General features: G+C 33.4%; 1 protein-coding gene across 4 annotated transcripts in view; it reads right to left on the bottom strand.

Annotated features, from left to right (window-relative positions):
- Positions 1-24399, bottom strand: part of CFAP44 (cilia and flagella associated protein 44) — a 112168-nt gene that overhangs the window by 31643 nt on the left and 56126 nt on the right. For all 4 annotated transcript variants that reach the window (XM_039842998.1, XM_039842997.1, XM_039842995.1 and 1 more), the window contains 7 exons: positions 21442-21587; positions 20556-20826; positions 18152-18207; positions 17829-17991; positions 16620-16750; positions 10939-11135; positions 3941-4112 (listed from right to left, as the gene is read on the bottom strand). In XM_039842998.1, coding sequence (XP_039698932.1) covers positions 3941-4112; positions 10939-11135; positions 16620-16750; positions 17829-17991; positions 18152-18207; positions 20556-20826; positions 21442-21587 — 1136 coding nt within the window. The remainder of the gene's footprint in view (positions 1-3940; positions 4113-10938; positions 11136-16619; positions 16751-17828; positions 17992-18151; positions 18208-20555; positions 20827-21441; positions 21588-24399) is intronic.

Here is a 24399-nt window from a genome sequence, read left to right on the forward strand (position 1 = left end):
ACAAGAAAAAGCTCTTATAACTATGGTGATGGACATTAACTAGACTTATCTTGGTTATCATTTACAATATATACAAATATCAAATCATTATATTGTACAATTTAAACTAATATAATGTTGTATGTCAATTATACCTCATACAGTTCATACAGTTTTTTTTAAATGGGGAAAAAAATCAATGAAACTAAGAGCTGTTTTTTTTTTTTGAAAAGATAACCAAAATTGACAAAGCTTTAGCTAGACTCACCGAGAAAGAGAACTCAAACAAAATCAGAAATCCAAAAGGAGACATTATAACTGACTGCAGAAATATAAAGGATATGAGACCACTCTAAACAATTATACATCAACAAATTGGACAACCTAGTAGAAATGTATAAGTTCTTAGAAACATACAATCTACCAAGACTAAAACATGAAAAAATAGAAAATTTGAACAAACCAGTTACTCGTAAGGAGATTAAATCAGTAATCACAAGCCTTCCAACAAGCAAAAGTCCAGGACCAGATGGCTTCACTCATGAATTCTACAAAATCTTTAAAATATTAATAACATTTCCCTTTCTTCCAAAAAAAAAAAAAAAAGAATGAAACATTTCCAAATTCATTTTATGAAACCAGTATTACCCGGATACCAAAACCAAACAAGAGCTCTACAAGAAAATTCCAGTAATATTTTTAAAAGGATAATATGCAATGATCAAAAGTGAAATTTATCCTAGGAATGATGATTTAACATTTGAAATCAATCACTGTGACCCGCAATACTAAAGAATAAAAATTTTAAATGATCACCTCAATATATATATAGAAATCATTTGATAAAATTCAGCACACAACCTTGATAAAAAATAAATTTAAAAATCTTTCAACAAACTAAGAATAAAAGGAAATTTAATCAACCTGATAAACTGCTTCTAAAGTCTGGTATCACATTTGATAATAAAAGACTGAATGCTTTCTCCTTACTTGGGAATAAGACAAGGATATTCACTCTCACCATTTTTATTTGACATTGTAGTGCATATCCGAGACAGTACGATAAATCAAGAAAAAGAAAAGACAAAGAGATTGGAAAGGAAGAACTTGTCTTTATTCACATACAGCATGATCATATTCAGTAAACACTATAAAGAATCTGAAAAAAAAACTACTAGACTTAATAAGTGGGCTTAACAAAATCAAATTTAAAAATCAATTGAGAGAACTTCCACTTCCAGGATGATGGAGTAAACTGACATTTTCCTATTTGGTAAGTACAAATACAAATCCTAGACATTATATATAAAACAATCATAAGATTCTTAAATGTGGAAAAGAGGAGGGAAACCACAGAAAGCCTGGGGACTCAAAGAAAGATATGATGGTAAGCAGTCTGGGTTTTCTTTTAGCCTCATATATCCAGACCTGAAGCTAAAGAAAACAGCAACTAAAGAAGGGGTCATGGGAGGGGTTGGGCAAGAAAAAAAGAAGTGAAGAGAATTAAGAGGTACAAATTTCCAGTTATAAAATAAATAAGTTACAGAGATGTAATGTACAGCATTGGCAATATAGTCAATAATACTGTAATAACTGTACAAAGATGGATGGTTACTAAATTTGTCATGGTAATCACTTTGTAAAGTATACAGATGTTGAATCACTATGCTGTACACCTAAGACTAATATAATACTGTATCTCAAGTTAAGGAAGAAAACAGCAACTCAGAAACACTAATAGGTTTAGACAACAAAAGCCCAACAAAATTCTGGGTGAGGCAAAAGGGCATAAAAGCGGGTAAAGTTTCCACACGTTATTTAAGCTGATAAAATATTAACACCAGTATACTGTGATAAGTTGTATATACATAATGTAATACCTAAGAGCAAACACTAAAAAGCTATACAAAGTGATACATTCAAAAACACTATAGATTAATTATATTGAACTTTAAAATATGCAAGCAAACCATAGGCAGCCGTAAAAAAAAAAAAAAAAAAAAAGCAGAGAGAATAAAATATAAAATAGCAGATATAAGCCTTAAATATCAATAATTACATTAAGCATAAATGGCCTAAATATACCAATCGAAGAACTACGATTGACAGAATGGATTAAAAAACAACCCAACTACATGCTGTCAATAAGACATTGACTTCAAATATAGCAATATAAGTAGGTTGAAGTAAATGGATGAAAAGTTATACTCTTCAAATACTGAGTGCTTTCCCCCTAAGATTAGGAACAAGGTGTGGATGCCAGCTCTCTTTATTCTATTTCAATGTAGCACTGGAAATCTTAGCCAATGCAATAGGAAAAGAAAAGGAAATAACAGGCAAACAGATCAAATAAGAAGAAATAAAACCATCCCTATTTACAGATGACATGACTGTCTACACAAAAAAAAATCCCAAGGAACCTACAAAAAAAAAAAAACTCTCAGAACTAATATGACAATTCAGCAAGGTCACAGTATACCATATAAGTACAAAAATCGGTTGTATTTCCATACCAGCAATGAACACAAACACACAGACACCAAAATTAAAAACATGATACCATTTACAACTGAGAAAAAAGTGAAATATTTATGTGAAAATTTAACAAAATATGTATAGTACTTATACTCTGAAAACAGCAAAACAGATGAAATAAACAAAGATCTAAGTAAGTGAAGTAATTCATGCCCCATGGATTGGAAGACTCAACATAATAAATATGTCAGTTCTCCCCAAACTCATACACTGGTTTAACATAATTCCTATAATAGGTTCAGCAAATTTTTTTGGAAATATAAACAAGATTATTCTAAAATTTATACGGAAAAACAAAGTAACTAGAATAGAAAAACAATTTTGAAAAAGAATAAAATGAGAGAAATAAATCTACCCAATTTCAAGACCTACTACATAGCTAAAGTAATCCAGACAGTGTATAATGACAAAGACACAGACACATAAACCATTGGTTCAGAAAATAAAACTGGAAATACCCACACAAATATACCCAGATCATTATTGACAAAAGTGCAGAAGCAATTCAATGCAGGAAATAGGGACTTTTCAACAAATGGCGATTAGAGCAATTGGACATCTATAAGCAAAATAATAAACATAAATATAAACATAAATCTCACACCTTATTGTAAAATGAACATAAAAGAATTGCAGATTTAAATTTAAAGTGTAAAACTGTAAGACTTTAGGAAAAAAATAGAAGAAAATGTTTGAGACCTAGGGCTAAGCATAGGTCTTAGACTTGACACCAAAACTCAGATTTATATAAGGACAAATTGATAAATTGACTTCAACAAAATTAAAAACTTTTGCTCTGCAAAGGATCTTTTTAAGGGAATAAAAAGACAAGCTACAGACTGGGAGAAAATATTTAAAAATAATATTTCTGACACGTAGCTGGTATGTAGAATATATTTTAAAAACTCTCGAAACTCTCAAAACTCAATAGCAATCTTATTTGAACATAGACAAAAGACATGAAGAGACATTTCACCAAAGATATATACATGGCAAAAAAAAAAAAAAAAAGAGAGAGAGAGAGATGTGTTTGTTAAATAAAAATAATACTTCATATTAGGTTTTTTTGTCAACTTCATATGGTTAGAGACCTACAGGTGAAAGCTCAAACTATAAGATGTTAGAAGAACATACAGGAGAATAATTTCTTGATATTGGGATAAAAAAAAATTGTCTTAATCCTCAAAAATCACTCTGAGTATATTAGTAAATTGGAATTTCTGGACCTGAAAATCTGAGGATCATAGAAGTTACACCAATGTATCATCACTCTGAAAGATCCAGTTGATCAGACTTCAATATTTCCATCTCTATTTCTATTTCTTTCGTTTCTTTATTTAAATAAAAAATTTTATATTTATTAACACTGTTAAAGATTTTTTTAGATTCATATTAAAATGAAAGAGTTTAAGTAAAAAATACTTACAGTTCCTCCCATTCTTTTTTTCGCTGCTGAATCTTAAATTGGGCCCTTTCAGCTTTTAATATAAGTTTCCTCGTTTTCTCAATTTGATTTTCCACCATAATCTGACTTAGGGTTTTAGGCCGAAATTCCTTCCCTTTTTCTATAATTTCTTCTGGCATACCAACAGTCCCACCTGTACAGAGAGTCAACATTTTTTTCAATCTTTTTGAAACATCAAAATGAAATTCTCAAATATTGTTTTTAACCTTTCAAATTTTTAATTTTTTAATTTTTCAACTGCAGTTGACGTTCAATATTATTTTACATTAATTTCAAATGTACAGCAGTGGTTAGGCATTTATATAATTACAAAGTGATTCCCCTGATTAGCCTAGTAACTACCTGGCACTATATATAGTTATTACAATGTTATTGACTGCATTCCCTATGCTATACTTTGCATACCTGTGACTGTTTTGTAACTACCAATTTGTACTTCTTAATCCTTTCATCTTTTTCACCCAGCCCCCAGCCCCTCTCCCATCTGCAATCATCATTTTATTCTCTGTATCTATGAGTCTGCTTCTGTTATTTTGCTTGTTTATTTTGTTCTTTCAATTCCACTAATAAGAGACATATATGGTATTTGTCTGACTTATTTTACTTAGCATAATACCCTCTAGGTCCATCCATATTGTTGCAAATGCTAAGATTTCATTTTTTATGGCTGAGTAATATTCCATTATATATATGTACCACTTCTTTATCCAATTATCTATTGATGGGCACTTAGGTTGCTTCCATATCTTGGCTATTGTAAATAACACTGCAGTGAACAGAGGGGTGCATATATCTTTTTGAATTAGTGTTTTGAATTTCTTTGGATAAGTACCTAGAGGTGGAATCGCTGGGTCATAATGAAGCTCTAGTTTTAATTTTTTGAGGAACCTCCATACTCTTTTCCATAGTGGCCGCACCAATTTGCAATCTCACTATCAGTGCATGAGAGTTCCCTTTTCTCCACATCATCAACAATTCTGTTTGTTCATTTATCGATGATAGCCATTCTGACAGGTGTGAGGTGATATCTCATTGTGGTTTTAATTTGCGTTTCTCTGATGATTAGTGATGAACGTCTTTTCATATGTCTATTGGCTATCTGTATGTCTTCTTTGGAGAAAAGTCTATTCAAGTCCATGGCCCATTTAATTAGATTGTTTGTTTTTTGGTCTTGAGTCGTATGAATTCTTCATAAATTTTGGATATTAACCCCTTATTGGATGTATCATTGGCAAATATCTTCTCTCATTTTGTCTTCTTGTTTTGTTGGTTTAGTTTTTTTTTTTATTTTGTTTCCCTTGCCCAAGGAGATACATCAGAAAAAAATATATTACTAAGAGCAATGCCAGAGAATTTACTGCTATGTTTTCTTCTATGAGTTTTATGAGATTGAGTGTTTAAGTCTTTCATTCATTTTGTATTTATTTTCATACAAGGTGTAAGAAGGTGGTCTAGTTTCATTTTTCTGCATGTATCAGTCCAGTTTTCCCAACACCATTTTTTGAAGAGACTGTCTTTACTCCATTGTATGTTCTTGCCTCCTTTGTCATAGATTAATTGACCAAATAGATGTGGGTTTATTTCTGGGCTCTGTGTTCTATTCTGTTGACCTATGTGTCTGTTTTTATGCCAGTGCCATGATGTTTTGATTATTAAAGACTTGTAGTATAGTTTGATATCAGGTACTGTGAAAACTCCAACTTTGTTCCTTTTTCTCATGACTGATATGGCTATTAGAAATTTTTTGTGGTTTCATATATTTTTTGGAATTATTTGTTCTAGTTCTTTGAAAAATACCATTGGTATTTTGATAGGGATTGCACTGATTTTATAGATTATTTTGCATAGTATGGACATTTTAACTATGTTAATTCTTCTTATCCATGAGCTCAGTATATGCTTCCATTTATTTGTATCTTTTTCGATTTCTTTATTCCGTATCATAATTTGCCAAGTACAAGTCTTTTAACTCTTTGGTTAATATTATCCCTAAGTATTTTATTTTTTAATGCAATTGTAAATGGGATTGTTTCCTTAATTTCTCTTTCTGATAGTTCATTATCAGTGTATAAAAATGCAACTGATTTCTGAATATTAATTTTGTATCCTGCTACTTTATTGAATTCATTTATCAGTTCTAATAGTTTTTTGGTAGAATCTTTAGGGTTCTCTATACATAGTATCATGTCATCTGCAAATGACAGTTTCACTTCTTATTTTCCAATTTAGATGACTTTTATTTCTCCTTATTTTCTGATTGATGTGGGTAGGACTTCCAACACTATGTTGAATAAAAGTGGTAAAAGTGGACATCCTTATCTTGTTCCTGATCTTAAGGAAAACATTTTTAGCTTTTCCTCATTGAATATGATGTCAGTTGTGGCTTTTACTATGTTAAGGTATGTTCCCTCTATTCCCACATAGGAAAGTGTCTGAGTGTTTTTATTATAAATGGATACTGGATTTTGTCAAATGTTTTTTCTGCATCTATTGATATGATCACATGATTTTTACCCTTCATTTTGTTTATGTGGTATATCACACTCTTTTGCAGATATTGAGCCAACATTGCATCCTGGGACTAAACCTCTCTTGATCATAATGGATGATCTTTTAATATATTGTTAAATTCAATTTGCTAATGTTTGTAGAGGATTTTTGCATCTATGTTCATCAGAAATACTGGCCTATAATTTTCTTTTTTTGCAATATTTTTGCCTGATTTTGAAATCAGGGTAATGGCGACCTTGTAAAATGAGCTTGGGAGCCTTCCCTCCTCTTGAATTTTTTTTAAAAAGTTTGAGAATAGGTGTTGATTCTTCTTTGAATATTTGGTAAAATTCATCCATGAAGTCCTCCAGTACAGGGCTTTCATTTGTGGGAAATTTTTTGATTACTGATTTTATTTCACTAGTAGTAACTGGTCTGTTCAGATTTTCTGTTTCTTCTTGATTTAGTCTTGGCAGTTTGTGTGGTTCTAGAAATTTATCCATTTCTTCCAGGCTGTTCAATTCATTTGCATGTAATTATTCATAGTATTTACTTATAATCCTTTGTGTTTCTGTGGTGTCAGTTAACACTTCTTCATTTCTGATTTGGGTCCTCTCTTTTGTTCTTGAGGAGTCTGGTTAAAGGTTTTTCAACTTTCTCTTTTCAAAGAACCATTGATCTCTTTTATTACTTTTTATTTGTTTGTTTTGTTTTTTTAGACTCTACTTCTGCTGTGATCTTTATTATTACCTTCCTTCTACTCACTTTGGGCTTTCCTTTTCTTTTTCTAGTTCTTTTAGATATAAGGTTAGATTGTTTGAGATATTTCTTGTTTCTTGAGGTAGGCTTGTATTGCTATGAATTTCCCTTTTACAACTGCTTTGGCTGTGTCTCATAGATTTTGGAGGTTCTTATGTTTACATTTTCATTTGCCTCAAGGTATCTTTTGATTTCTTCCTTGACCTCATTGTTAACCCATTTATTGCTTGGTAGCATGTTTTTTAGCCTCCATTTATTTGTATTTTTGTTTTTTCTTGTAAATGATTTCTAGTTTCATACCACTGTGGTTATAGAGGTTGCTTCATATGATTTCAATCTTCTTAAATTTATTGAGTCTTGTTTTGTGGCCTAACATGTGGTCTACCTTGGAAAGTGTTCCATATGCACTTGAAAACAATGTATATTCTGCTGCTTTGGGGTGAAATACTCTAAAATTATCAATTAAATACATTTTGTCTAATAGGTCATTTAAGGCTGTTTCCTTATTGATATTGTCTGAAAGATCTATCCATTGATGTCAATGGGGTGTTAAAGTCCCCTTCTGTGACTATATTACTTTTGTTCTCTCCCTTTATGTTTGTCAGTATTTGTTTTATATATTTTGGTGCTCCTATGTTGGGTGCATAAATGTTTACTAGGGTTATAGCCTCTTATTGGCTCGATCCCTTTATTGTTATAAAATATCCTTGTCTACTTTGTCTGATATAAGTATTGCTAGCCCAGCTTTTTTAAATTTCCATTTGTATGAAATATCTTTTTTGGTCCCTTTACTTTCAGTCTATGTGTGTCTTTCAATCAGAAGTGGGTCTCTTGCAGACAGCATATGTATGGGTCTCGTTTTCTTATCCATTTAGCTACCCTATGCCTTTTGATTATAGCATTTCATACATTTTCATTTAAAGTGGTTACTGATAGGTTACATAGTTATTGCCATTTTATTATTCATATTTATGGGTTTTCCCCCTTCTTTCTCTTAAAGAAGTCCCTTTAACATATCTTGTGATACTGGTTTGTTGGTGATAAACTCCTTTATTTTTTTTTGTTTGTTTGTTTTGTTTTCTTGGAAGCTCTTTATCTCTCCTTCAATTTTAAATGATACCTTTGCTGGGCCGAGTAATCTTCGTTGTAGCTCCTTGCTTTTTATCACTTTAAACATTTCATGCCAATCCCTTCTGGCCTGCAAAGTTTCTGCTTTGAAATTAGCTGACAGTCTTATGGTAATTCTTTTGTAAGTAACTAATTGTCTTTCTCTTGCGGCTTTTAATATTGTCTTTGATCTTTGCCATTTTAATTAGGACATCTTGGAGTGGGCCTCTTTGGGTTTATCTCCTTTGGGACTCTTTGTGCTTCCTGAATTTGTATGTCTATTTTCTTTGCTAGTTTAGGAAAGTTTTCAGTCATTATTTCTTGAAATAGGTTCTCAGTCCCTTGCTCTTTCTCTTCTCTTTCTGGTACCCCTACAATGCAAATGTTGATATGCTTGATGTTGTCCTAGAGGTCTCTTAACCCAGAGATCCCCAACCTTTTTTGGCACCAGGGACAGGTGTTACTACGAGAATCTAATGTCTGATGATCTGAGGTGGAGCTGAGGTGGCGATGCTAGCGCTAGGGAGCAGCTGCAAATACAGCCTGCCACTCACCTTCTGCTATGTGGCCCACTTCCTAACAGGGCACAGACTGGTACCAGTCTGCAGCCCAGGGATTGGGGACCTCTGCCTTAATCTATTCTCCTTTTTTTTCTGATTGGTTGTTTTCTGCTACCTCATCTTCTAAATCACTTATTTGAGCCTCTGCTACATCTAATATGTTGTTGATTCCTCCTAGTGTATTCTTCATTTCAGTTATTATAGTCTTCACTTCTGACTGGTTCTTTTTATGATTTCTATGTGTTTTTGTGCCTGCTATCTCTTTGTTGAAATTCTCACTAAGTTCCTTAAGCATCTTTAAAACCAGTGTTTTGAACTCCGTATCTGGTAGAACTCTGCTTGCCTTCATTTCACTTAGTTCTTTTTCTGAATTTTCTCTCATCCTTTCATTTGGGACATGTTTCTTCATCTCTTCATTCTGGCTGCCTCTCTTTGTTTCTATATATTAGGTAGATCTGCTACATCTCCCAGTCTTGGCAGGGCGGCCTTATGAAGTAGGTGCCCTATGGGACTCAGCAGCACAGTCTTCGTTCTCCCTGATCACCTGAAATGGGTGCTCCAGGAGTATCCCTTATGTGAGGTGTGTGTGCCTTTCTGTTGTAGCTGAGCATTGATTACTGTTGGCATGTCAGTAGGTGGGATTGACCCCAGGCTGATTGACTGTGAGGACTGGCAATGTCCATAGTGTACAAGCTGCTGCTGGGGGACTGACCCACAGAACTAGATTTGTCCCAGCAGGCTCTGGCGCCTGCCAAGACCACCCTTTGGGTATACTGCTTATGGGGCTAATCAGGTGGTGTTCTGTTGTGATCTGAAGCTGGCTGGGTGTGTAGGTTCTGGGGCCTCTTGGGAAGGGTTCTAGTGCAGGCCAAGGCTGCCTGTGACTGGCCCAAGGCTACATGGTAGGAGCTACAAAGTGATCCACAGTTGGTAGCTGCCTGTGCTGGACATGGAGGCATGTGGGAGAAGCCACACTGTGAACTGATGCTGGCTACCACTAATATCATGCCTGGGGCAGCTGAGCAAAAGGCCCAGGGCAACTTGAGGCCTGCCACCACTTGCCAGCTCAGCCACTGAAAGAGACTCAGGCAGTATGTGAGTTGAGCAAGACAGGGTCTCAGGGAGTCACCAGGACAGGGCAAGTGGTGTCTACCAGGTTAATGCAGATTCAGATTTGATGCCAGGGCTGAGGCGGGGGCCACTCAGCAAAAGGCACAGAGCACATACAGGCTAGCTGCTGCCTTCCTGAGGCCCTTGTTCCCCAAAGAGCTGACCACAAAAGACTGCAGCATAGCCCAAGGCTGGCTGCCTGCCACCGAAAGAGCCTCTGGCAGTGCATAAGTTTGGTGGGGCAGGGTCCTGGGAATCACCAGGGTAGAAAAAGTGATATTCATCAGGCCAATACAGACTTAGCCATAAGAGGGGAGGGCTCAACACAGGAAAGATGGCACCCACCCACATGGAGGTAGGGCTTAACACAGGGAAAATGGTGGCTGTCCCTCCAGCCCTCTTGAAGCCACATAACTCAGTCACTCTCTGTATGTCTCTGGCATCCCCCAATCTGTTATCCCTCTGCTGGAAAATGAGTGCCTGCAAAGGAATATGTCTGTGTGCTGGCCCTTTAAGAGGATGCCTGGGTTTTCAGCAGCCTTCCATCTCATCTGGAGGACGGAGGGAATCTCCTCTGATTTTCACAGCCAGATGTTGTAGGGGCTCCTCTTCCCAGCACCAGTGCTCTGAGGTGGGGAGTCAGTTACTCTTATCCTCTCAGTCACATGACTAAGGTGGGTTTTCTTTAGCAGCCTGCATCAAATAGGAAAGCTGCTATAGAGCATTTGCTGGAGAAACTCGGCCTCTCATTCTCAGCCATACCAGACATTACTATCTCTCTTGATTATTTACTCTAAAGAAATAAAGCATGGGAGACAAGAAATTGAACTTAAGCCACAAAAAAAGTTTCAAATATTCTGCCCACAAAAAGACAATTCAGCTTTAAAATCTTAATAAATGAGAATATAAAAGACTTCTTGTCATTTAGGTTACCTTTATCTTTCTGGCTCTCCTGTTTTCCCACTCCCTCTTTATCAAACCTTTCCATTTTGCTTGGTCTTCTCTCTGACTGACTTGCCTGTTTGGCTCTGAAGTACTTAGAGGGCTTCATAAGCCTGTAGGAGGCTATCTTGTGATCACTTTGTATGGCATGAACAACAATAGCATCACTTTGCAATGAATCGCGAAATCTGGAAAAAAAAAAGGCAAATATTTGCAATAGTCACCATTTTAATCATTTAATTACACCATTTTAATCATTCTACATGATTATTAAGTAATAAATAAGATCATAATATATTACACTTATAAATAATATCATTATGTCACACTGGATTCAAAATTTAACCATACATATACCAACAAGAATGTGATGGAATTGGATAGGACTTGGTTAAAGAGTAAATAAAATTTTCTTTCTAATAAAAATACTAAACAACTCATTAATTAACATAATACCACTGCTTTGCTAATATGTAGAAAAATGAAAATATTTTAGGCATACTGCAGTTTAACAGCAAATGAATCATATCAAACTCCCAGAAAATGTAATCTACCTCTCTATCTATTATCTCATATATTATACATACATATCTCGTATTCCATATACATTATATAGATAATAGGGAGGTGGGTATCTATCATATATCTCATATATCTCCGATATTTCATATAACCCTATTTGCCTGTATAAAAAACATTAAGCTCAGGAATTCATGCTATGCTCTAGTTCACCTTTCTCATATAGCCCACGGAAATTTATCTTTTAGAAGTCTTTCACCAATTAAATTGCTGCTATTTTTGACAGTGGTTCATAATTATTCCATCTTTAATTTTAGAATTTAACTTATGTATATACATAGCAATTATTCCTAGCTTGTTTTTCTTTCTTTCTATTTATCTAACTCAAGTCTTTTAACTCATTTCTCCTTTTAAAATGGCTTGCTATTTATTTTTAAATTTCTCTTTTCTCTCATAGCATAGCAACTTTCTCATCTCTATAAGACTTATTCCCTTTATCTTCTTGTTCATGGAAGTTTTTTTAACTCTTTAAATTTATGCCTTTCCATGAGACCCAGATAACATGAGGGAAAATTTGGGTGGTTTTGATCACATCAAAATTTAAAACTTCTGCATGGTTAGAAAAATATTAACAAAGTTTAAGGCAAATGGCAGAGTAGGAGAAAGCATTTACTGTATATAACAAAAGGCAAATACTTATAGAAATAGAGACTAAAACTAAAAATAAGGGGGAAAATAAACAAGACTCAAAGAAAAATGAACAAAGAATCTAAACAGGCAATTCTAAGAATAAAGAAAAATGAACTATAAACATATGAAAAGAAATGCTGAACCTCACCAATAATCAAAAGAATGCAAATTATTCAACCAAGATTTACCATATTTGGCCTATTAGACTGGTGAAGATTAAAACACTGGTAATACTCAGTGTTATTCAGGGGTACTTTATCCTCTCCCCCATTTCAGTCAGATAGCTAGCTACTTATTATTTCCTTTCTTATTTTTTTTGAAGACATGAAGCTACAGAGTGAGCAGGGGCCTGGACTAAAGTGAGAAAGCAGAGAGTTAAGGAAATAAGTATTTGAGGGCAAGGAGAATGGAAAGGAAGAAATTATACCTAAAGAAGAGGATGATTGGCAAATTGGGTCCTACAGCTTGGGCACTTGTTCCCTGCTCTAGCACAAGGTGGAGAGACACAAGGTGATGGTTGCAAGTGTGTCAGATCCTGAGAACTGGAGATTTTAGCCTCACAAAAGACTGCCTGCTCCAGCAGAGCACAGAAACCACAGAATAAAGCTGAAAGAAGCAGGCAGGCTGCGACAATGAGCCTCAGTGGGACTAAGACTGACTTTCCTGTCTGCCTACTAGAATAGAAGCTCAGAGTCAAATTTAATTAATTTAAATAAAATAATAGCCATGTTGCTCATATTCCTGCATTTGTGAGTTAAGATTTATACTTGCCATATATACATTTACAAGTATTTCATGAATATTTATTAAAGCCAAACATAAGATACTATGTTGAGGGTTCCTCCCAAGAGAATCTTCTTACCCACTTTCATCTCTTGGTGGGTAGCAATCTAGATATAATTTGGGATTTAAATGTTCAAATATTATCCAAGAATTCAAGTATTCAGGGATTCAATGCCAGGTAAAGAGTACCATAATTCACAAGGCAAGAGAACCAAAGTGGAGACTGGTGCACATAGACAGCACTCTGGAGAGCTGAAGAGGGCTTCCTTCCAGCCTTCAGGTGAATCCTGATTAGCACATACATGTGAGGAGTCTATCTGAGGCTAACATCAGAAGGAAGCAGGTAGAATCATCCCCAGACCTGCCCCCTATACACACATGTTGGAATTGCTTGCATTCCCACAAGACTCATAAGATATGAGACATAGGGTAGAGTACTTAGAAGAATTTTATTTTAGTAGTGAGAAGAAATTAGCTCTAGACTAATGGCTGCCTCATTCCATCTAACAAATAGTAAAAGGAAGCCTCAAAAAATCAAACTATCTTCAAGTAACTTAACTAAATCCCAGAATAAAGATGAAGAATTTTTTTTTTGCATTTTTTAAAATAAATTTATTTATTTAAATTAGTTTCAAGTATACAGTACATTAGTTAGACATCTATAATTTCATAAAACAATCCCCCCAATTGCTCCCTCCCTCCTCTGGCCCTCCACTTAGCCATCATATTAATGCTAACTACATTCCCTATTCCATGCTCCCCGTGCCCAACTACCAACTACTAATTTGTACTTCTTTAACCCTTCACCCCATTCTCCCAGCCTCCCAACCTCCCTCCCCTCTGTCCATCACCAAATTGTCCACTATATTTGTAAGTCTGTTTTTGATTAGTTTGAAGATGAAGAATATTTTAAAATATGTAAAAAAAACCAAAACAAAACAAAAAAAACACACCCAGCACCCACAATGTAAAATTCACAATGTCTGGCATCCAATCAAAATTTTTAAGACAGTCAAGATAGCAGAAAAACATGACCCCAAGAGAAAAATATCAATAGAAACGAACCCAGAAATGATACGAATCATTTAACTAGCAAAGAAGAACATTAAAGCAGTTATTATAATATATTTTATATGTTCAAGAAGGTAGAGAAAAGCATGAGCATATTAAGGTAAGTAAAATCCGTACTTATATTAGGAAGTCAATAAATAATGATTAATAATAAATTCTTAGAGATATGTTATTTAGATGTATGGTCATAACCACTAGAAGAAATATAAAAGTTAATTCTTTTCAAGATATATCATGTTTATGGATTGAAAACCTCAGTATTTTTTAAATACCTGTTATGTCTAAGTTGATCTATACATTCAATGTAATTCCAATCAAAATCTTAGCGTTTTTTTGTCAAAATTGACAAGTTTATTCTATGCAAAGGACCTAAACAATATTGAGGATGAAGAATAGAGCCAGAGGACTTATAATATCAGATGTCAAGATAATTAAGATAATGTGATACTAGCACAAAGAGAGGCCAATGGACTAGCATGAAGATTTCAGAAACAGACCACATGTATATGGTTATCTGATATATGACAAAAACATCACTATAATCTAGTGAGGAAAGGTTAGTCTTTTCAGCAAACGATACTAGGTAAATTAGATATCCAAACAGGAACAAATGACACTTGACCTCTATCTTATATCACACACAAAAATTATTCGAGATAGGTAACAACAGAGCTTCTAGAAAAAAACAGAACTATTTCATGAATTGGAAATAGACAAAGATTCCTTAAATACAACATAAAAGCACTAACTATAAGAGTTAGTGAAAATATTGATACATTGAAAAAATTGATAAATTTAATTTCATTGAAATTTTAAAATCCTGTTCAAAAAGACACCATGAGAATGAAAAGATAAGCCGCAGACTAGAGAAAGATATTTTATATGCATACACACATATCTGTTTCATATATATATACATATATATACACACATGAGACATGTATATGTGTCATATATATGACAAAGGACTCATATCCAGACTATATAAATAATTCCTACAACCCAATTTTTAAAATGAACAAAAGACTTGAACGAACACCTAACAAAAGACTATACAAATAATCAATAAGTATAGGAAAATGGGATAAAAGTCATCGCTCATCAAGAAAATGCCAATTTAAACCACACTGAGATACACTTACAGATGGCTGAAATTTAAAGAACTGATAATACCACGTGATGAAAAGTATGAATGTAATGTGTTTAATTGTGTCCCCCAAAACGATGTTGAAGTCTTAAACACCAGTACCTCAGAATATAACCATATTTCAAAACAGGGTCTTGACAGAGGTGATCAAATTGAAATAAGATCATTAGAGTAGGTCCTAACATGGCTGGTGTCCTCATAAAAAGAGGAAATTTGGACACACACGAAGGGATGATTATATGGAGGGACACAGAGAGTACACCATGTGAAGGCAGACAATTTGGAATGATGCATCTACAAGCTATGAAACACCACAGATTGCTGGAAAACCACCAGACTCTCAGAAAGAGGCATAAGACAGAGTCAGAAAAAATAAACTTAGCCAACAGTTTGATTCTGAACTTCCAGATCTGTCTGAGGTACTTTGTTATGGAAGCCCTAGGAAACTAATTTAATGGGGATCAATTCAATTTCTCATGTAGTGATTGTCAGAGTATAAACTGATTGAACCATTTTGGAAAACTGTTACTTATGACCCAGCAGCAGTTCCACTCCTGGTTACACAGGAAACAAAAATAAGTGCTTATGTCCACCAAAAAACATGCACAAGAATGTTCAGAGCCCCATTATTCATAGTAGCCAAAAGAATATAACAAACAACTATTTATCAACAATTAAATGATTAAATTGTAGTATAACCATTTAATAGAATATTACAAGTCAGTGAAAAAGAATGAACTACTTATATCTACAACAACACAGATAACCTTAGGTATGATACTAAGGAGTCAGATACCAAAGACTTCATACTGCAACATTTAATTTATATGAAGTTCACAGACAAAACTAATCTATGGTGATAAACATTAATCTTTGGAGAGTAAATTTTTACTGGGAGGGCTCATGAGGGAACTTTCTGGAGTACTATAAGTGTTCTTAATTTGAGTAGCAGATACATGTGTTTATTTATCTGTAAAAATTTATCAAGCTGTTAAATTAAGATTTATGCATTTTACTGTGTATAAATTACATCTCAAAAAGGCAAAGAAAAGAAATTTTCCCTGAGAAGTCAAATTGGTACATGAGAGGGATTAGACAGTTGACAGTCGTCTTTTATTATAAGTCCTTTGGTAACATTTTATTTTTGATTTTTTTAAATATGGGCATGCTGTAGAATTAATTAGATAAAAAATAATTTGTCAAAAATGAAAAGTAAATTTGTATCACATAATTTGGTTTGCAAAAAATCTGTTAAACAAATTTCTCAGATTTAAACTAGGAAGGAATGAGTAGAAAGCTCAGGAAAATATCAGTAGGAGTGACAAGAGGATTCCTTGAGATCTCAGGTGTTAGTGCATATTTCAAGAAACCTTTAATTTGACCACTTTGATTAAGCCACTATAAACTACTTTATTCAAATATGCTCTCAAACATCTTAACTTGCAAGAAATATGGATCTTACCTATTCTGTAGCTTCGTTAGGCCAAGTTGATGTTTCTCTTTTTCCCAAGCTAATTCCTTTTCCACTTGTTGAATTTTATGAACTGTTTTTCTGTTAATCTCAGCACGAATTTTGGAATCTAGATCAAAATCCTGCAGATAAGTAGATTTGTTCATCAAAATGGGTACTTTTATCAATGTAATTCATCGATCTTATTTTACACATACATATTTTTTAAATTCTATATTCAATTTTATGCAGCATAACTCTCTCCCAAATATTTTAAACTCTCTCCATTCTAGAAAGGAATAACATACTTTTAATCTTCCACAAAATATGAAAACGTGTTCTCAGAAATGAACAGTGCAAATAAAGATACATATTAAAAGATTTTCTTCACAGTAAAAATAATGAATGCTAGAATATTTAAAGAACGTACAAAGTTAAAAAAAAAATGCTTCCCTTACAAAGTTTAAAATATATATTCCCTTTACTCCAAAGCAACTAACTACTACAAAACCATGGGGGCACAGGACAGAAGTTCATGACAGTTGATCATTAGCTGAACATCTCTCATATGACTCTACTCAGGAAAGAAAGCAAAGTCTTTGTCATCTTCTTAACATCACCAAGTTCCAGATCAATATCTTTCACCAAGGGGGCTTACTTCCCATAAGGATACTTAGCAGCCTCATGTTTCTTACCTTCACCCCTGTAAAAATGCCAGGGCTTTCCTTCATATCAAATTGGAAGTAGTAATTATTCTTTCCAGAGGTGCTTGTGTTTTAAGTAATGATGTGCATAAAGTGCACAGAACTTGTCTCAGTTATTCTTTATTTTTAATTATGTCACCCAAATTCTGCAAATGTCAACTTTTTTCTTGGTAAAATAGCATAAACATCTTTTAACCAATATGAGTTAACCATTATGATTTCACCGAAGCATTTTTTATTTGAAATTGGTTAAATGCCTCTAGAATTATAGGACTAGGCAAACCACAGATTTAGTAAGGTAGCTAAATCCAGAAATAAAGAGGTTTATCTGTATCCCAACCAAGTTGTATGACAAGTTCTACAGTAGTTTAGCTGCTGCCAACATATTGACTGGCCAGATTAAAAAGTGAAGCTTAAAGATGATTTTAAGAATTCATACCTATCGGCCAAATAGTACTTGGTTTTGAACTAGAAATAGCATATGTTAAAATTAAAATCAAATTTATTTTAGACTTACTGTTCGTTTAAACTGCATATGCTCGGGTAATTCTTCATTCATTTGTAGTAGTTTCTGAAACTCGTTCCTCAAAGCTCTGAGCTGTTCTCTCTTCCCCGCCTTTATTGCTTCCACCTCTTTCATTAGTTTGTCATGTTCTCTTTTTTTTCTGGCATCCTCAATACTGAAAACAGAAATTTAAAAGGATAAACTACAGATATAGCAAAGAGAAAATTAGTATTCAAATATTTGGAAATTCATTTTGCTTTGTCAGTTTCCATAAAATGTTGGTTTGTTTTGCAAAAAGTTCAGACTTCATAGGTATTTATTGAAAATTTCCATACCTGTAGGCTTTGGGATCTTCAATATCTTCTGGAATTGGCTCTGTTTCAATTCCAAACTGTAGGAAGGGGAGTAAAAAATTAGTCCTTTAAAACTAATTTCCTTTAAAACACCTAATTAAAAGTAAATTGAGGGGTTTTCTTTCCCCTGCCAATTTTTAGCAATTATATGCTTGAAAAGTATTTTCACAAAAAATAAACTAAGGACAATATTGCAGTTAACTAAACTTATTTGTTTCCGCTTCATTCAAAGGGGTGGAGAAAGTCTTGAAACTTAATCATATGTATGCAAAATGTTAATATCCCCATATTGCCCCTCAAAATGCAAATTATTAATATTCAGGTGTTATTATCAAAGAATACACACAAAAATTTTCTGCGCCACTTATTTTAAAATGCTGGGTATTTTTTTTTTAGCATATCCTTTTTATATATGCATAATTCCCCAAAACTACTCCATGAGTGTGCTAGGAAGGTTTTTAAAGATATATATTCTTAAATTTTTTAGTAAGCATTTCACTTGACCTTACCAAATGAAGACATACAGTGGGAAATGCACAGAATAAGATAATCCCCCTTTTTAAGAAAGATGAAATCAGAAATATAAATCTCGCCTTAAAAATCAGTTTAAATTAAAGGGTACTATGAAGAAATTACTTCGAAGAACTTCATTTATTCAGGTGCCGTGCTGTAAAATATCTTAGGTTGTAAAGGAAGAGGACTTATAACCTGGTGAACTAAACAAAGATTAGTTTGCTAGCTAATAAGTTCTTCAGTAAAATTCAACTTGTTTATTCTCTATTCTCCTTTATAACAGATAGGTCTCTTTTGATGACATTCATTGAAACAAAGACTCTCTTTTAATGAAGTTGTTTTGTTACAGCACTAGTCTTTATATATACGAAGTGTAACTACATATTTTTATATGACAGGTTTATGATGACTTTAGTAAAAAGAAGTCATAAATCATGACAAATGTAAGAGATAGTGATGGTTAATACATTGTAGTTACTGATAATCACTTAGGACATAACTTGAATTGTACTTATTTTTTTCTTTTATTGCTCAGAGCTAAGCCCCTTAGCTCTCCAAATCAGTACGACTTCCAGGATCTCCTGGCCTCAGCTGTTTACAGTAAGTTTGAGTTAAACAAAGGTATTTTCAACAATTCTGAAATATATGCCAATTGTTCTCAATCCCGGCTGCACGTTAGAATCACAGGAGAGTGTTTTATAAAATACTGATGTCTGGGTCTTACCTTCAGAGATCCTGGTTTTATTGCTCTTGTGTAGGGCTCAGGCATCTGTACTTTTAAGAATTTCCTAGCTGATTCTAAAGTACAGTAAGGTAGAAACCTCAGACCCATGCAGGGCTTTAATAATAGAAAATTCAGGTCCTGTGAAAAGCTTTTTGTTTATTCAATTCTTTCTGATTTTGCCCTCTTAAAAGCAGAATCTGCTTCAGTGACTTAAGAAATGTTGATTGCAGTCATAAACAAAAGCACACTGTTATAGAAATACAGAATGGGTTTCCAATATTGGTTTCCATAGAGAGAGCTGGCACTCGGTTTTCTTCTTGTTCATAAACTTTTTATTCTATAATTCCTCTTCCTGAGCTGGACCTCTTCAGACAGCAGTCCATTCTCCAAATTTTGCTATTAACAGAAATGAAAATCTACCTATTCAACTCTTCCCCACATTTTTTGTTCTTTTGAAGTTGGTTATCTGTTAAGTGAGAAGCCAATGTGTTCATAGGAATTTTCATTATGGTCTTTCTAATTCCTTATTCCTTAGGAGCAATTCCAACAGTTATTAATAATTTTATATAAGGGAACCACTTTAATAATAAAATATTCAGGTCCTGTGACAAGACAAAAGGATATAACTTGGGGATCTGAATCCTCAATCTTCATCACAAAGCCAACAATGTAAATATACCTAAGAATAGAATAATTTAACGGAATCTTTAATCATGATCCACATTGTCATATGCTAATACTACTAACAACAGTATTTTTACAACTCCTTTCAAAGGCACAAATTATGGTGTATACTTTTCATATGCCCCTTCAATAAGTGAATGAATAAATGAAAAGCAAAATATATATCTGAAAAAAATGTGCATTTTGAAAGCAAACTTTGATCAATAAAAGCGATTAATACAGAAAAATTGACACAGTCTTTTTAATTTGGGGGATTCTGTACCTTTAGTAATAAGTAGAATTCAATGCCTTTAATATTTGAAAAAGAAGCACCAGTAAGTCAAAATTATAATACTGGTAGAAAGATTAGATTACAAGGTAAATGTGTCTAAATAGTTTTCAATTTTTAAAGAATATGAGCAATTTTAACATCACTATTTTTAAGTAAAGCGTTTTTGTTGTTATTGTTGTGAGTTAGTTACATACCCTGGCAGATGGCACTTTGGCTTTGATGCCTTTCCTTAACTCAAATTCAGGAAAAATGCTGAAAACAAAAATATTACTATCTGCTCCAGCAGTCACCAAAAAACGGTCATCAAAGCTAGTAGAAATGCCTTTAATACATCCATAAGTACTGTCATGTATATTAAAGTGCCAGTAGTTCTCCATATTTTTCAATGAAAGATCATTCTCATTTAGGATATAGACTCGAATTGCTCCATCTTGCATTCCACAAAACATCATATCTTGGTTAATACTATGAAACAAAAAGACAGTGAATTGTTTTCATATTAATCTAAAAATAATGTTTAATTTTAACTTATTTTAAAAATGACTAAATTTTTAATAACAAATGTGTTGTGGATTAAATTTTGTCCCCCCTCAAAATTTACATGTTAAAGCCCTAACAAACTGTGGAAGCCCTAGAAAACTAATACAAAAGGGTAGTGGGGGGGGGGTGGAAACCAGTTTGAAAGTTAGAGCTATTATATTTGGTCTGCAAAAGAATGACTCACATACATGCTTAATTCACAATTATTAAAGGACTAATAATTCAATTCATTTCTCCAGAATCACTGTAACCCTAAACTTTCATTATCTGACCGCACAGTAGAATTCTCCTAAGTAACTGAGAGTAAATCTATACAATTTAACTGTGTAATAAACAGAAATTTTGACAGAATATTTGATAGAGGGTATTGAAATAATTTTAGGATTAGCTTTGATACTATTTATTCCTTTAATTGATTTTGCATGGTTTGAGTACCCCTATATTTGGACAGATCTTTAAAAATTGACAATGTTCATAATGGACTAAAATATAGACACTAATGAGTTATAGTTCTTTAAAGCTTTCTGAAATTCTGTTCACCTGAAAGTGATAGTATGAATGGGATTATCCTCTGTATCCTCAAGAAAACGGAAATCAAAAGGTTCATCTTTCTTTTCTGTGATATCACTGTTTTTGTCATATGTAGGGAACTCACAGTGATAAAGAAAACCAGCATCATAGCCATCCTGGAAAAGAGATAAATAACATAGAAGGTGATACTTGTGTATAAGACACATATGACCACATGAGAAATTTTTGATTATTTCAAATTTTTAAACATAAAAGAGGTATAGGAGAAAGATCACTTCTGACTACCTACTGAATTCCATTTTATTTCAAGTATTATTCTGAATAAGTAGTATTTAACAATAGAGTTTTATAGGTCAGTGTAGGGCGTAAACGAGTAAATGAGAAATGGACTGGTCTTCACAGGAAGTGAAGCCTAATTTCAAGTCATCTCAATGATGAAAGTGATCTAAGATTACTAGCTGCTTTCCAAAACCAAAAATAAATCTCCAGGATTTATACACAGAGAGACTTGAGCTAGTGCTACAGTTTTTCACATACAAGGTCTAACATTCAATTTAAAAAACTAGGCATATTACCAAAGACAAGACTTGATTGATAATCAAAAGAAAAAACAGATCAAAGAAACAAAATCATAAGAGGTATTGATAGAGGTGTTTTCTAAATGGATTGCATTTCAAAAAGACTCTTGCTTTTGCCTCTCTAATGCTCTCTCTGACATTTAGGTTTTGAATGCCATGGTATTTTCGGTATTTGCAAGCATCCTTAACAAGCAATGCTCTCATGGCTGTCCTGTTTTAATGATGTAATTGTGTTTGACTTACAAAAGTTATACTTGCTTGGTAGACAAATGGAAAATCTCCTTAAATAAAATACACTGACAAAAACTGTTTGCCTACATCACTAATAATAGATGGTAGCCTCTGGAATGCTACCATGTTAAAAAACAGGCTATCTATCATCTGCTCATCTATTCACATCTCTGTTAATCATCAATAAACATTTATTGATATAAAAAAACAAAACAGACTTCAAAATAACTATGATTAATATATGTAAGGAATTTGAAGGCACTATAGAAAATTTTAGAAGTCAACTGGAATCTATAAAAAAGTAAATGGAAAACATAAAAATTCTAGAACCAAAAAATTATGGAAATTTAAAATTCAATAGATTGGTTTAAAAGCAACTGGACAAAGCTAAAGATAGAATTATAAAGCTGGGATAGAGATCAGAAAAGAACAGACTAAAGCAGGAAAGAGAAAAGGATGAAAAATACCAAAAAAAAAAAGGCATGTAAGATACATATGAGACATAGTGATAAAGGTTACATACGTAAAATTGGAACCCCAGGAGAGGGTAAAATGGTGGCCCAGAAGCAATACTGTGGTAGGTAATGGCTGAGTATTTTATAAAACTACTAGAATTCAAGAAATGCTGTGAACCACAAGCAAGATAAATGTGAAGAAATTACACTTTTTAGCACAAAACTTTAAAAACAACCAGAGGAAAAAAGATACATTAGGTTTCAAAGAAATAATAAAAAGATGCAGCTGGCAGAATAAAAGACAAAAGGTAACAAAAAGATATCAAAGTTTTGAAAAGAAAATATATCCAGAAAAATTTTTAAATAGGCAAAATAGACACTTTAAAACCAAACCAAACCAAACAAAACCAAAACACTCTAGAGATGGTTTTGATAGATAGAGATTCTATCACTAACATACCTACACCAAAGAAAATATCAAAGGCTATCTTTTAGGCAGAAGATGTAATTACAAAGATATAGAAAGAAAGTAATATCAAGAAAAAGGATAAACCAAAATGATATCAAGAGTAAAAACAATAGTAAAATGCTTTGGGGGGACATAAATACATATATAAAAATAAAACACATAATGAGGGGAGAAGGAGGATACCTGGCATTAAAGTGCTCTAAGATCTTTTATCCTCTGGAACTAGTTAAAGAATAAATTTATATCAAATTATATTAAGGATGCATATTAGGATCTTTGGGATCACTTCTAAAAGAATTTTAAAAATGTATAACTAATAATCTAATACAGGAGGAAACTTGGAGGAAAAAACTACCTTAATCATCCAATAGAATGTGGAAAAAAGAACACAGAATTGGTGTGATAAAAAGAAATAATTACTAAGATGGTAGATTTAATCTTAATGTAATTAGATATAGTACTCTATTAAAATAAAAACAAAGATCATCCTACAGAATTAAAAAAGAAGCCTAACCATAAGCTGCTTATAAGAGACATACTTTGAAAATAAGGGTATCAAAGGCAAAGGAAAGAGAAGAATCATTAACAACTCTGAGTTTTTTCTTAGTAAGTAGATGGATGCTTGTCTCATTTACTGAGATAGAGTAGGTTTGTATGAGACAAGTATGGTTTAAAAGTTATATTTTGGATATGTTAATTTTGAGGTGCCAAGGAGAGATGTCAAGTTGGATAGATATACAAGTCTGAATATTAGAGAAGTCAAGAATAGAGAAAAATTTGAGATTCACTGGCACATAATTGATATTTAAAGCCATGGGACTAAAGGAAGTCACCTAGCAAGAAAGAAGGGGTCCAAGAGCACATCCTAGAATACTTCAAATTTCAACCTTGTTCAGCAAATGAGAAGCCAGCAAAAGAGGCTAAAAAGAAATGATCAGTACACTGTCATGTCTCAGAAGCCAGGGAAAGTGTTTTAGAAGGATGGAGGGTCAGCGCTATCAAATATTTCTGAAAGGTCAAATGAACAGAGAAATGACCATTGAGCTTGGCAATATGGAAATCTCTGATGAAGTGAAGTGGTGGAGTTAGAAGCCCAACTAGAATGGGTTAAAGACCAAACAGGAGGTTAAAGTTGAAGTCGATGACGACAAAAACTATTGAAAGTTTTCCTACAAAGGAGCAGTAAGGTGCGGGGGTGGGGGGGAGGCAAGGGGAAGAAAGAGAGGTTAAGGGG

This window comes from Pteropus medius, unplaced genomic scaffold (assembly GCF_902729225.1).
Source record: "Pteropus medius unplaced genomic scaffold, Ma_sr-lr_union100, whole genome shotgun sequence".
NCBI classification, from domain to species: domain Eukaryota; kingdom Metazoa; phylum Chordata; class Mammalia; order Chiroptera; family Pteropodidae; genus Pteropus; species Pteropus medius.